The 15,384-nt window shown below is 34.5% G+C and overlaps 1 protein-coding gene across 3 annotated transcripts in view; it reads left to right on the forward strand.

Moving 5' to 3' along the window:
• DMXL1 (Dmx like 1) overlaps positions 1 to 15,384 on the forward strand; it is a 135,139-nt gene that overhangs the window by 89,787 nt on the left and 29,968 nt on the right. For 2 of the 3 annotated variants that reach the window (XM_032592714.1, XM_030317036.1), the window contains 5 exons: positions 2,245 to 2,378; positions 4,839 to 4,924; positions 6,396 to 6,597; positions 7,860 to 7,977; positions 11,220 to 11,282. In XM_032592714.1, the coding sequence (XP_032448605.1) occupies positions 2,245 to 2,378; positions 4,839 to 4,924; positions 6,396 to 6,597; positions 7,860 to 7,977; positions 11,220 to 11,282 (603 nt within the window). The remainder of the gene's footprint in view (positions 1 to 2,244; positions 2,379 to 4,838; positions 4,925 to 6,395; positions 6,598 to 7,859; positions 7,978 to 11,219; positions 11,283 to 15,384) is intronic. The other variant, XM_030317043.1, reaches the window with a different exon arrangement.

Raw genomic sequence — 15,384 nt, forward strand, 5'->3', positions numbered from 1 at the left:
ACCCTTAACTAATGCCCTCATCTTACAAGTCATTAGAAAGGTAGAATCGCACAAAACTGTCACTGTCCTATCATGAAGCTATAACTACATCTTATTCCTTCCTTCTGTTATTATGGAAGAAGAGTCCTTCTTGTCACAGGCTCCATTTCTGTTCTGAATCCCCATCGTGCTTTCCTGTCTACTCTTCACTATGTTTTCAGTTCTCTTGTCTCTACAGGCTGCTTCCCATCGGGACAGAAATGTGCTCTCCGGTCTCCCATTCCAAGTCCTGCTTTGATCCCCAGACTTTTCTCAGCTATTACCCCATTTCTCTGCTTCCCCTTATCATTCAACTTTTCAAAACTGTACACACATTTTTTTTCCTATTACCTTAGGTCCCTTTCATAGTTCCCCACTGTGCGACTTCTGACACAGCTACCCCTCTGAAGCTGCTGTTATTGAGATTCAGGGGGCATCCTTGTTGTCACATGTAACTGAAACTTCTTTATCATCGTCCTATTTAAATTCTTAGCAAAATTCAACACATACGACCATTTCCTCCTTTGAAACACTTTTTTGTCTTCTTCTCTTAATGCCAATCTCTTCTGTTTTTTTCCCTAGCCTTACTATTTATTCTTTTGTGGTCTCCTTTCTTTGTCCTTCCTTTTCTACCTGATCTATAATCTTAATCTTATTCAAGATTTGGGTTTTTGATACTCACTTTGTCCACTACTTCCCTCTCAGAACCAGAGCTCCCTCAATTTAGTAGATGGCATCTTCATCCTAATAGTTGCTCAAGCCAGAAACCCAGAAATAGTCTTTTTTCTCTCTGTTCCTTGCTCTCCGTATTTATTGGCACATCTGGCAGTGCTTTCCCCCAAATACACCATCAGTATGTTATTTCTCTCCATCTTCATCACCTGTTACCACGTTGTCAAAACCTGACCTCTGTGCTCTAGAGCCGAAACATACCGTGAAGACAGAGTTTGGGGATAAAGAACACTGGTTTTAATGCTTTGTCAGGCAAAGGAGGCTGAAGCAGGCTAATGCTTTCAAAGCTGCAGATCCACCTGTAATAAAAGGTTAAGGGTGGTTTTAGGAAAATACAGGATCTGGGCAGTTTAGAGAACAATCTGGTACATATGCCAGGCGGGTTGTTCATGTTTCTTGACTACCTCAGGCCCGGCCATCCGAGTCTCGTTACTGGCTATGCACCGAGGTCAGGGAGATGTCCACATTGATACCAAGTTCATGGAACAAAGGATTCTACAGAACAACACATGAAGGGAAGAGGGAGGCTTCAAGAATGAGGAAGAGAAAAATTTGTTCAGTTTAAAGGCAAGCCTTGCCGAAGCACTAGTGTGTCCATCTTAATTCCCATCTGCCTTTACGTTTCTGTAGCGGTTTCATCCAGACTGTCAACTCTTGCCTTAGTTACTGTCTCCGTTTCTACTCTTGCCTTTTGAGTTTTGTCTCATAAGAGAGGGGCATTGTAATAGTCTTAGAATGTAAATCTCAATACCTGTCCTTTCCTTAAAACTGACTAGTGACATTCCATTACCCTCTTGACTGTGACCTACAGACACCCTGCCCCACCTGTCACCTACCACTGTCTTGAGTGTTCATCGCAACACTTACCCTCCTGCATTAGTGGCCTTCAGTCAAACTACTTTCTTTCCACACCAAACTCTATCCCGTAGGAAAACCTCTCTACCTACTCTTTCCGCTGCTCAAAATGAGCTTTTTTTCCCTCCTGATCTGTGGCTTACTTCTTGTCCTTGCAGTCTCACACGCCACTTTTCAAAGAGGGCTCTCATGATGAGCTCATCTCTGTTCTTGTTGCTCTTCTCCATCCCAGCCATCCTTTTGTGTGTGTGTGTGTGTGTGTGTATACATATATCACAACTACATACAGTTTGTACTTCCTTTTCTATTTTTTGCCATTTTTCCCCCTAAAATGTAAGCTCTTTGAGTTCAGTGACTGTGTATATGTCTCAAAAATTCTTATAGCAAGTATACTTTTTGATGTGTTGATACTTGATGAATTTTTTGTTGAATGGCTGAATTAATAAAGAATTCTGTCAAGAGAAGTCAGAGGCATAGAATGTCAGAAAAGAAGCCGCCAAATACTGGTTACTTTACTTTCTTACAATGAAGTGCCTGAAAATGAGATAAATTGTTAATATTAGACTCTGTCATTGAATGTTTTAAATCACGGAGTTGAATGATAAATCCCGTAACTTTTTTTTTTTTTTTTTTTTATAGCCTTTTCTCCCTCCTTCCCAAAGTAGAGCAGAGTATGATTCAGAAGAGAGTCTGGAGAGTGATGATGATGATGATGATGATGTTTTAGCTTCTGATTTCCATCTGCAAGAGCATTCTAATTCAAATTCATATAGGTATGGAATATTTAATTTTAAGTTTTTTTTTAAAAATTTCTCATGGCTTATATACATAATATTTTTGAAAATAATTCATGTAAAATTAATAGCTCATTGAATTAAAACACCTAAGTCAAATTTCTTTAGATGAAATTGTTAGATAACCTTTCTTTAACAATAATTTCACAGTTTATTTATTATGTATGAATCAGTCCTCACAAATGCTATCAGACTATTCCTTGCCCTTTGCTCCCTGAGATACACAAATCCCACTGTTTTAGCCTAGAAAACACAATATCTTTTCAGTGTAATACTAATGCTCTAACATGTCAGTGATTTTTGTCTTAAAAATGTCTTCCCCCGGGGCGCCTGGGTGGCGCAGTCGGTTAAGCGTCCGACTTCAGCCAGGTCACGATCTCGCGGTCCGTGAGTTCGAGCCCCGCGTCAGGCTCTGGGCTGATGGCTCAGAGCCTGGAGCCTGTTTCCGATTCTGTGTCTCCCTCTCTCTCTGCCCCTCCCCCGTTCATGCTCTGTCTCTCTCTGTCCCAAAAATAAATAAACGTTGAAAAAAAAAATTAAAAAAAAAAAAAATGTCTTCCCCATATTATAAAAATCATAAATGTTCAAAATGTTCATCCTCGGCTCCGAAGCTGCATTATCCTTACATGCATGGATAATGGTGTATTATCTTATCTCTGTTGATATGTTGTATATGTCTGAAAGGTGTATACATTTTATTAAGACATTGTATGTTATGGTATGATAGAAAAATAGAAATTTTCCACAAGCAGTAAGTAGGATATTAGGGAAAATGAAGTAGTCCTTTATCGAAAGGAAAAATTATGAGATTTTTACTTACTAGTATACTGTTGTTGATTTCCTGTTGACCTGATTTTGTTTTTTGAATACACAAAATATTTACATGGCTCAGAAGTCAAACTGTATAATTTAATAACAACAAAAACAAAACAACCCAATTTAAAAAGCGCACAAATGACTTGAATAGATGTTTTTCCAAAGCAGATATATAAATGGCCAATAAGCACATGAAAAGATGGTCACTATCACTGATTATTAGGAAAATGCAATTTGAAGTCACAGTGAGAGTTCACTTCATACCTCTTAGCATGAATGCTCTCAAAAAGAAAATAGCAGTGTTGGCAAGAATGTGGAGAAATTGGACCCTTTGTGCCCTATTGGTAGAAATGTGAAATGGTAACACCACTGTGGAAAACATTATGGCAGTTCTTCAGAAATTAAAAACAGAATTACCACATGACTCAGCAATTTCATTTCTAAGTATATATACCCTAAAGAATTAAAATAAATAAGGTATTGAATAGGTATTTGTACAAACATGTTCATGACAGTATTATTAATAGTAGCCAGGGGGTAAAAGTACTAAGTGTCTGTTGACAGATGAATGCATAAATAGAAATAATAGTATATACCTACAGTGGAATATTATTCAACCTAAAAAAGGATGGAAATTCTAACACATGTTATAACATGGATAAACCTTGAGGACAACATGCTAAATGAAACAAACCAGTCACAGAAAGACAAATACTGTATAATCCCACATATGAGATACTTAGTAGAGTATCATAGAGTAGTCAGATTCATAGAGACAAAAGGTCTCTATGAATGGTGGTGGCCAGGGACTAGGAGAAGGGGGAAATGGGGGAATTGTTGCTTAATAGAGATAGTTCTAATTTTGCAAGATGAAAAGAGTTATAGAAATAGGTGGTGGTGATGGTTGCACAAAAATATGAATGTACTTAATGCCACTGAACTAAAAAATAGTTAAGATGGTAAACTCTGTGGTATGTGTATTTTACCACAATTGAAAGTAGTAAAAAGCCAGTACTCTAAGAAATAAATGTGTTTCACTTTAAGAGAAGCTAATATTTCTTTTTTCAATTAAAAAAGCAAAAACTATATAAAAATGTGAAATCGGAAGTGTCACATTTCTGTCTTCCACCCATTTCCTCCTCTACACCCATTTTTATTAGTTTCTGTTTTATCTGCCTTTTTGCAAAATAATGGTGTGTGTGTGTGTGTGTGTGTGTGTGTGTGTGTGTGTGTGTGTAAAATCTTATTTCCCTGCTTTCTTACATGGAAAAGCATACTGTGTAAAATGTTCTATAATTTGCTTATTTATTAATACATACTAGAGTTCATTTCATATTAATACTTTGAGATCCTTCTTCATTCCTTTTTTATGGCAACTGTTTTTTCTGTGGTTCAAAACCATAGTGTTTGAACCAGTATTTTCTTGGTGGATAATTGGTTGTTTCTGCTCTTTTGCTATTTTAGATAAAGCTGACATGAGTAACTCCATGCATATATTGTTTTGGTTTTGGGAAAGTATATCTGCAGACTAGATTCTTGGTGGTGAAATTGTTGGATTAAAGAGTGGTATACTCTTCCAAAACCCTAAGTAAGTTTTTAACACATCTCCTGTTTTATTTTTAGTTGGTCATTGATGCGCTTGGCAATGGTGCAGTTGGTACTCAACAATTTGAAGACTTTCTATCCCTTTGCAGGTCACGATCTTGCAGGTAATAAATATCTTAACATGAACTAATATTCCCAGTGCTTTTGAATTACTATTTTGTATTTTTCTTTTCAAATAGTGGAGAAAAACTTTAGTAACTTACTATTGTAGAAGATAGGTTTCTTTTAATCAAACCAACCATCTATAAATATTTTATATAGGTGCCCTTAGGAGGACATCATCTAAGAAAGCTGGGGATCTGAACCTGATGTGATTGACTGTATTGAGACTTTATTTATAGCTGTAGCCAGGTGTTGAGGGATTTAATAGCAGTAGACACTTAGAAAACTAAGCACGTGCAAAAACTTATTGATTATTAACTCCAGGGGAAGAAAAGATTGTACAGAAAGGTACATGATAGTATACCACGTGGCTCAGCTATGATCTATATTTATAAATAGATATAACAAGTTAAACCTGAAAACATCAATTTAACCAGAAATTATTATGTGACTATATTGCAGTGATGGAGAGACCGTTTATTTTTATGTTCCATAGTAATAAATTAGTACGTCATTTCTAAAATTGAAAAATCATGAATTCACAGTATTATCCTGTTACTTAGATCTTCAGAGGTAAATAGGAATAGCTAAAAGTTGAAAGTAGGGCTGCCCAGGTGGCTCAGTTGGTTAAGCATCCGACTTCGGCTCAGGTGATGATCTCACGGTTCGTGAGTTCAAGCCCCGCATCAGGCTCCGACAGTTCAGAGTCTCGAGCCTGCTTTAGATTCTGTGTCCCCCTCTCTCTTGGCTCCTCCCCCGCTCACACTGTCTCATTCTCTCTCAAAAATAAATAAACATTAAACAAATTTTAATAAAATAAAAGTTGAGAGTGGAATGAGGAGTCATGTGAATGAAAGTTTACAGAACTAGAAAGTGTTGAATTTACTGGTAAATATTATTTAAGGTTTTTTTTCTTTACTTTCGTGTATTATTTTAATTTTCTAAACAAGTTTTAAATATACCCATATAGATTTGGGTATGTGTGTGTGTGTGTGTGTGTCTGTGTGTGTTGTGTATGTATGTACATATACATACATACACAACACACACATACACTGTATAGAAATATATACCATAAAGATATTAAATGTTAAAAGCTATTAATTTTTCCTCTCCAATATATTTTTATAATATGCAGGTATATTTTTTCTTGTGAAATTAAAGCCAGAGGCAGTAATTGATATAGCAATCAATACTTTATATCATAAGTCATAAATATTATTCCAAGTTATACTTGTAAAGCTATGATATAATTTCAACTTAGATTTCTCTTTTTTTTTCTGTTGCTAAGGGCCACCTAATAATGTTGAAATAAAGATTCATTACATCTTTTTTTTTGAATCCTGTGGGTTTCTGTGCCCACCTCTCTTCCACATCTCCTCTGCCAAAACGTGTCTTCTCTCATTCCTACAGTTGAATGTAACATTTTACTGCAGAAGACAAATGTGGGTCATTTTTATTTTCTCTTTTTAGAACTTCCAGTTAGTTCACCACTTTGTCATGCGGTTCTGAAAACTCTTCAGTGTTGGGAACAAGTTCTTCTCCGACGACTTGAAATCCATGGTGGGCCACCTCAAAACTATATCTCAAGTCATACCTCTGAAGAGAGTGTGTCTGCAGGCCCTGCAATTCTCCGCCATAAAGCTTTGCTGGAACCTACAAACACTCCTTTCAGGTAGGTTTTCCTATAGATCCTGTTTTTGAATTTTTTTTTAATGTTTATTTACTTCTTTTTGAGAGAGCGAGAACAGCACAAGTGGAGGGGGGATGGGCAGAGAGAGGGAGACACAGAATCCAAAGCAGGTTCCAGGGTCCGAGCTGTCAGCTCAGAGTCCTACGTGGTGTTTAACCCCACAACTGCGAGACCATGACCTGAGTGAGCTGAGTCAGACACTTAACCAACTAAGCCACCCAGGCGCCCCCTATGGATACTGTTTTTAAGTCAGAGTTACTAAATCAGAATGCTATCAACTAGTAATTTAAAAAAAGTACTTAAAGCCTTCTGTGTCTAATTTGCAGTTCTTGGCTCGTATCTGTGTCTTTGTTAGATGTATATTGTAGGCCAGAGGTTACCAAACATTTCCTGCAAAGGCCTAGAAAGTAAATATTTTAGGCTTTGCAGACCCTAGAATCCTTGTTGCAGCTCTTAAACTGCCATTGTACAGTGAAAGCAACCATAGACAATAAGTAAACAAATGGTCATGGCTGTGATCCAATAAATTTTATTTTTGAAAATGAAAGGCAGGCTGAGTTTGACCTGTGGGCCATAGTTTACTTCCGCCCACTCTGGAACAGTGCCCTTCAAAATATTTAGTTAGCAAACTATTTTACTGTCCGTGGGGAGATGAAGCATTTGCACCAAAAGGTAAATCGATGCAGTGCTTGTTTCATCAATAAAGTCTTGCTACCAAATGTTAACTGAATTAAACTGTACTTACAAGCTTAATTATACAGTTGATACACATTATTTCACAAGTTCTTAACCATAGTGAGCATCAGTAACAGTTCGTGGGCTGATATGTGTCCTCAGACACTTGGAGTAGCTCTGCCTCTAGATCTCTTCCAGCAAGTCTAACTATTTTGGTAGATCTTCTGTTCCTGGGGGTCGGAAACTGCAGCTTAGAGCCAAATCCACCCCTCCTCCTGCATTGTAAACAAAATTTTATTGGATTACAGCCACACCCTTTGATTTTAATATTATCTATGGGTGGTTTCCTTCTTCAGTGGCTGAGTTGAGTGGTTGAAAGACCATGTAGCCTGAAAGCCTAAAATCTTTACAATCAGGTTCTTTAAGAAAAAGTTTGCAGACTGCTGCCTAGATGATGTGATCTGATTCTAGTTCATTTATTATTATAAACATTCTTACAGCACCAAGGAAATGTGGTCAAGTTAATCAGAAATCTCCAAAGTGTATAATTAAATATGCTGTCTCTGTAGATCCAAACACCATCTGGCACTGTCTGTGAAGAGACTTTGGCAGTATTTGGTGAAGCAGGAAGAAATTCAGGAAACTTTTATCAGAAATATATTCACGAAGAAAAGATGTCTAAATGAGGTCTGTATAAGTTAAAACCTTTTTTTTTTATTATTGAAGTCTTGTTTTATGTACCTATAAAGAATAAGTTGTATTTTACAACCCACTTTTATACCATAAACGTATATTATGCAGTTAATAAATAGATACAGTAATAGAAAAGGAGAGAGAACGGGTCACTATTTTCTGAAGTCAATTTAAAGTAACTAATTCAGATGTATTTGGAACTTTTTTTTCCTAAAAAGGTACTGTTTGAGTGAAGATTGTGTATCTTGTTTGGTGTGCTCTGAGTTGTCATGATTGCCATTTTAGGAAATAAAGTCGAATTTTCCCATGATTTTCAGAATGTGATCGTTAAAAGAAGTTATCTTAGAAGTTTTATTGAAACTAGGTTTGTATACTGAGAACATTTCAAATATGTACATTTTCTTTTTATTCTTTCGATTATGCTTCTTAGTGAATTTTGTAAGTGCAGTTTATAAATATACTGTGGTTAATTATACTTTGATGTTATCATTATGATTATTTTTCACATTTAGTTCAGTGCTTTAAAAAGTTCCATTTTGACGCTATGGAGAATTTGCACCTGAATGTAGATTAACATGTTGCTTCCTTTTCTGTGACAGTATTGCTATTTAAAAAATACCCCCTAAACTCAGTGGTGGACTTAGTGATGACACTAATTCCTTATGTCCTCATGGACTCAAGACCCTCAGCTGGTGTGTGGATCGTATTTTGAGAAGCACTGAACTAGTCTGAAAGCAAGTTTTGTATGGTTCTTGAAGTGGGGGGAAAAAAAGAAGGTATTTCACTTGGAGAAATAAGGAAGTAGAACGGCTTTTTTTCTGATTTTTAAAAAAAAAATTTTACTTGAGTGTAGTCAGCATACAATGTTACATTAATTTCAGGTGTACACCATAGTGACTCAGCATGTTTATACATTAAAGTGGCTTCTTACTAGACAAGTTAGCAAAAAGCAAGATGGCATATAATAACCTTAATGAAAAACAGAAAAATTACATAGATCTGATGGGCTCTCGGTTTAAGCACTATTTTATAAGAGGCAACTGCGGGTGCTGATACTTAGCATTCACCTGGTGATGTAAATATATTTTAATTAGCCAAGCCAGGAAACAAAATACATAATTTTTTGCAACTTAGAAAACTTGTGAAATATGTATCTTAGGATAACATTGAAATCTAAGCCAACAATAGGTAAAATAGAATAAATAAAAGTAGTTTTATTTAACTTTCCATAAGATGTATCTTAAATATTTAGTATATGAATTACCATTAAACAGTTCAAGAAAATTTTGGGATAAGTAAAATTAAAAATGTACTGGATCAGAGACTAATTAATTAGTGTGTGTTCATTGGTGAGGTAATGTTTCTGATTTTATTTTAAATATATCTTTGCCTAAAATAATGTATTACAAGTTAAAGCATTTCCATAATAGTGAATAAAGCCCTCCTTCTTTATACACTTTATACCTGCTTACTGTGGAAAAAGTATGTTTACTGTGCTTGTTATTTCTTGGGTTTCTCTGACCTACCTTGTATAGGTATAGATGTACAAAATCATTTTTTGTACAAAAAATATACAAAATCATTTTTTAAAGAACATGGCCATATTTGATTAATATAGTTGTAAATATAAAAAATATTTCTCTACTGCTGATATAGGGAATTTGGAATATAGGTATTTGGGAAATTAAATAATTCTCAAAACAAAATAAAAAATTGTTCACCACCAGATTGTCTGGTTGAATCAGAAAATAGAACCACTAAGGGAGGGGAGTAGCATGACTAAGCCAGATACATGAGGAAGAACAGCAGGGAAATGAGTACAACTACATCTTTTAAATTCCTTTGCTGTTTGAGTTTTCTTTCAGAGTTCGATGATACCTTAAGAAAATTTTAATTTTTTTGTTAGTAATTAAATGCATGCTTATGAATGTTGGACTGAGAGAAAGCTTTATAATTAGTGAGCTAAATGTTTTCTCTGAATTTTAGGGGTTTTTTTTCCTGCAAAATTAATTTGGAATATTTTAACTGGTAGATCTTATTTACTTAAAACTTGGCATCATTAATGGTAGTTACTAGAAATTAATTGCTACTGCATTATTGTTTTATTCTTCATGTTTTATTCTTCACTTTTTAAAAATAGTGACATTTTGATAAAGGGAATATGAAAATGAAAACTTTGTATGGTGAACCACAGATGGGATGGAATTAAGTAGAATATTAACTCTATAAAGTTAGTATAATGTTTAATCTTTAACTGGCAAGTTGATTAGCTTGTTCTTGATGTTAACAAAATTATCTTCCATGTCTTTTTTTATAAAATGATGATTATATTTAAATAGTTTCAGTCCACGTCACTGTGACTTTTCATATAGTTAGGAAATAGATACATGACAGGCTCTGTATTTTGGACGGGAGAATTTTGAGATGGTTTCTTTATTCCTTATGTGTGTGAAAATGAAATTTTCTCCATCTGATGTTTAAATCCTGGTGTATGCTCAGATCTTTTCTTTTCCTATACTGCGTTTTTAAAATAAAAGATCTTTCCTTTTTATACTTGGAAATTGAATACAGATGGCTGCAAATGAACTATATCTGAATGATCCCCAGCCAGAAAAAAATACTTGACAGCTATCATCTTTGTCCCTACTTTGTTTTTCTGTTTTCGTTCATTTTCTGAGAACCAGAGGTCTTGAACCAGTTTTTTCTAATATCCCCTTTTTAGCAAGATGTGTGCCTCCAAGCAGTTTATTATTTCTGGCTAAATCAAGAGAAGGAGAGAATTAGAAACCTAGAAATTAAAAGTTTCTAATCAGGAGGTTTTCCTGAGGAGTGAGGTACCATAATGGAGACAAGGCATAGTAGCAGAACAATTTGACTTTAATTTTCAGCTGAGAGTACTGTGGATCAGTAGCTCTGAAATTTGTAATATGAAGAACTTGGGGCTCAACTTTGCTTTAATGTCAACATTTCAAAATAAGTAAGTTAAAATTTCTTGCAAGGGCAAATAAAATTTATGGTGGTGGTTAATGAGTTCTGAGGGATTCAGTTTTGCCCAGCCTTATCCATGCACCTCCACATGTGCTTCTTTTAAGATGTATGAACTTGAAAAATAACAACTCAGTCCAGTGTTGTTTTCTAGTAAATTTAGTTTAAAATATTATAAAAATATCCCCGGTATTTTGCATGTTATATCTCGTCTTTACTCTTTGTCATGTGGTTATTCTTTCTTGATGAAGTCATTAGAGGACAACTGTGAAACCATCAAAAATTCTATGATGGAGGAGCCAAACATCAATAAGGTACAAAATATCATTCAACTAAAATGAGAAATTGCATTCTTTCACAAGAAAAACACATTGTTTGCATTTGAGTTTTGAACCGGACTTTGTTTCCAGTGCAATTAAATTATTGTTCCCTCAGATTATTCTTACTTGATTTCAGTAGCTTAAATATGCAATCATAAAAATTGTTTCTGTTTTGTTAATAAGAGAATGCAATTTTAAAGAGAGTTGAATGTAACCTGTTTTGGCTACACATTTTTTTGAGCAAATGCTATTGAAGTTCTTAATAAGGTGTATTACAATAGCCATTGTAGAATTGTAGCAGTATTGTTCTGTTTTACAAGTGTCATTTTGGAAGTTAACAATGTCTTCTGTGATGTTAGTTCCTTAAAATATATCAGATGCTAAATGTAGCATTTATTGTGCTGGTAGGAATGGCACATAGCACAATGCCTTGTATGTAGCAATTTCTGCTAACACTTGAGAACAGAGCAAGAATGGTAGGAATTGGTGTTATCATGAAATAATCTCCCAAATGTTCTATGATCATATATTCAAATGTGAGTTTTATTAAATTGACATTTAACTCACTCATGTGTTTCTTACTCTGATTTTAAGACCATCTCAGCAAAGTAATTTTTAGAGGAAGACTTTCTTGAAGATAATTTTTTAAGGTTACTAATTCCCCCTGCTAATTCTTTCCCAAAGAAATTCTTCTGGTTAAAATAAGAAAAATAATTCTGTATAATTAATAAAAAAGACTGATTAGCTGTCAAGTGTATAGTATAACTCAAGTTTGGCAAAATAAATATATTTAGTCCATACTTTGTAAATGTCTAATGGCCTTTGGCAATTTTGAAAGAATATAGTTGAAACTTTTAATCAGTTAACAGTAATTCCTTGCCTAAGTTATCATTAATTACTAGTCTGTACATTATCATGAAATCTCATCCAAATATTTTAATAAATATTAAATATTTATAAATATATTAATAAATTTAATATAGCCATCACATTACATTCAAAGGTAGTCCTTCTGTGTGTTTAGTTAACATCAACAATTTTTGGCCAAGATTTTCCAAACATCTGCTATAATTTTGTTTTAAATAGCTTTATCGTGTATACCTGACTTAAAATAACTGCACATATTTATTAAAGTATAGTTTGATTAATCTTGGAGTATGTATACACTGGTAAAGCCATCACCACAACCAAGAAAATGAATATAGTCATCACTCCCAAAACTTTAATCTCTTTCTTACTCCTTTCTTTTTTTCATGTGTGCCTTCTTCCTCTACAAGCAGCTACCAATCTGCTTCTTCATATTATAGATTAGCTTGCATTTTCGGGAATTTTATGTAAATGGAATCATACAATGTATGCTTTTTCCCATAGCATAATTATTTTGATATTCCTCCATGTTGGATATTTCATTAATTGATTCTTTTTTATCGCTGAGGTGTGTTCATTGTATAGCTGTACCATAATTTGTTTATTCTTTTATGTGTGGATGACCACTTGAGCTCTTTCCATTTCAGAACTGTTTCAAATAAGAATGCTCACATTAGTCATATACAGGTCCCTTTGGTTGGGCGTATGCTTTCATTGCTCTTGTGCAAATGCTTAGGAGTGGAATGGCCAGATTTTATTGTATGTGTGTGGTTAACTTTTTGAGAAACTACTCAAGTATTTTCCAAGGTGATGGTACCCTTTTATATTCCCAGCAGCAGTGTATGGTGTCTCAGTTGCTTTACCTCCTCACCAGGGCATGGTATGGTCAGCCTTTTTATTTTAGCCATTCTAGTAGGTGTGTACTAGTTTTAATTTACTTTGACCATCTTCCATGTGCTTTTTTATATCATTTGTATAATTTTTTGGTTGAAGTGTGTTTTCAGATGTCTTTTTTTTTTTTTGATTGGGTTGTTTTCTTGACAGAGTTTTAACAGTTCTTTTTATTTTTTAAATAAGTGGTGTATCACATTTGCAGATATTTTCTCCTACTCGCATGTCTTTTGATTCTCTACAATTTCTTTTAAACTGAGAAGTTTTTAACTGATACATCGAACCTCATCAAAATTTGTTTTGTGTGTGGATGTTCTTTTTGGTGTCATATCTAAGAAATCTTTGCCTAACCTAAAAATCACAAAGATTTTCTCCACCTCTGCTCTCGTGTTAGTTTTACAATTAGTGAAGACTACTTCCATTACCACAGCTTTCCAGTTAGAAATCTAAAGCTCTGCCCTACAAAGAAATTATAACACGAAGGCAGTGTTTAAATCCTACAAAAAAAATTTTTGAGTCAATTTTTTAATATGGGTAGAAAGTATAGATTGCAGTTGCTTTTTTTTTTTTTTTCCCATGTGTGTATCAGTTGTTCACCACTGTTTAATGAAAAAGTTATCTTTTCCTCCACTGAATTGCCTTTTCCTCCTTTTAAAAAAACCAGTTGACATGGTGCCTGGGTGAGGTGGCTCAGTCGGTTAGGTTAAGCGTCTGCTCTTTGCTGACAACTGAAAGCCTGGAGCCTGCTTTGAATTCTGTGTCTCCCTCTCTCTCTTTCCTTCCCTGCTCGCACTCTGGCTCTCTCTCTCAAAAATAAAGGTGAAAAAAAATTAACAAAACAAAACAGTTGACCTATGTGTGTTAGGGACTCTGTTTTGGACTATTGATCTATTTATCTTTATCCTAATCTCCCACTGTCTTACTGCACTGGCTAGAACTTTCAGTCCCATGTTGAACAGAAATGGTGAAAGCAGACATTTTTATCTTGTTCCTGATCTTGAAGAAAAGCATTGCGTCTTTTGTCATTAAGTATGCTGTATTCTGTAGGGTTATTATAGATACCCTTTATAAGATTGAGGAGGTTTCTTTCTGTTCCTAGCTTGTTGAAAATTTTTAATCGTAATAGTTGCTGGATTTTGTCACCTCTCTTTTCCGTTGTTGTTACCACTGAGATGTTCACATGGTTTTTCTTATTTTAGTCTGTAAATATGACTAAATACGTTAATGGATTTGTTTGATGTTAAACCTTGCATTCTCTGGCTAAGCTTCATTTGGTCGTGCTGTATTTGTTATTTTTTTTATATATTGGTATATTTGTTAAAATTCTTGTTAAGATTTTTGCATTTATGTTAACGAACATAAGTTTTCCTATAATGTTTTGGGGTTCTTTTTTTGGTTTTAAACTAAAGCTGGACTCATAGAATGTGTTGGGAAATACTCTCTTTAATTTTTTGGGAAAAAAATTGTGTAGAATTAGTATTGTTTCTTACTTAAGTGGTAGAATTCACCAGAGAAACCATCTTGGCTTGGAGTTTTTTATCTACAAATTCAATTTCTTTAACATGTAGGGCAAGTCGGGTTATTTATTTCTTCTTGAATGAGCCTTAGTAGTCCATGTCTTTAAAGAAATATGCTTCATTTGGGGTGTCAAATTTATTGGTATAAAATTATTCATAATATTCCCCTATTCTTTTAATATACAAGAAAATTTATGGTGATGTCACCTCTCATTTCACTGCTAGTTTGGAAAACAAAATTACTTCTTGAATATTTTTATTTCGTAATATTTAGAGTATTTGTCTTCTTTTGTATTCACTTGCCAGCTTCCCATTTCCTTCCAATATGCCTTTGATATGTTTAGATCTCATTTTACTCTATGTTGTATTTAATTATATTATTAGAGCAGTGCTGAAGTGCAAGCACTCAGCTTTACCATAGAAGGTGATAGTAGCTGAAAATCACTAATGAGACCTAGAGTCTCACCTTAGCTTTTCTATAGCTCTGTTGTGGGACCTTGGGCTCTTTATGTCCTTGAAGCCTCATTTACCCTAATGTATCAAACTGGGTTGATAATTTTAAACATGCTAACTGCTCTAATTAAAATAGTAGTGAAGTCCTGAAGTTAGTCTGTTATGTTCCTCTCTTCTTCAGTTCTTAAAGGAAGGTCTGCAGAACCTGAACATTTTTTAAATCATCACCTGTATAAAATATACTCTTTTTACAAACTGTGGTAAAATATACATGTAAAAATTTACCGTTTTAGTTGTTTTAAGTGTATAGTTCAGTAGCATTAAGTACATTGACTTTGTTTGCGACCATCAGCACCAAAACAAATGCA

The sequence above is a fragment of the Lynx canadensis genome, chromosome A1, assembly GCF_007474595.2.
Source record: "Lynx canadensis isolate LIC74 chromosome A1, mLynCan4.pri.v2, whole genome shotgun sequence".
NCBI lineage: Eukaryota > Metazoa > Chordata > Mammalia > Carnivora > Felidae > Lynx > Lynx canadensis.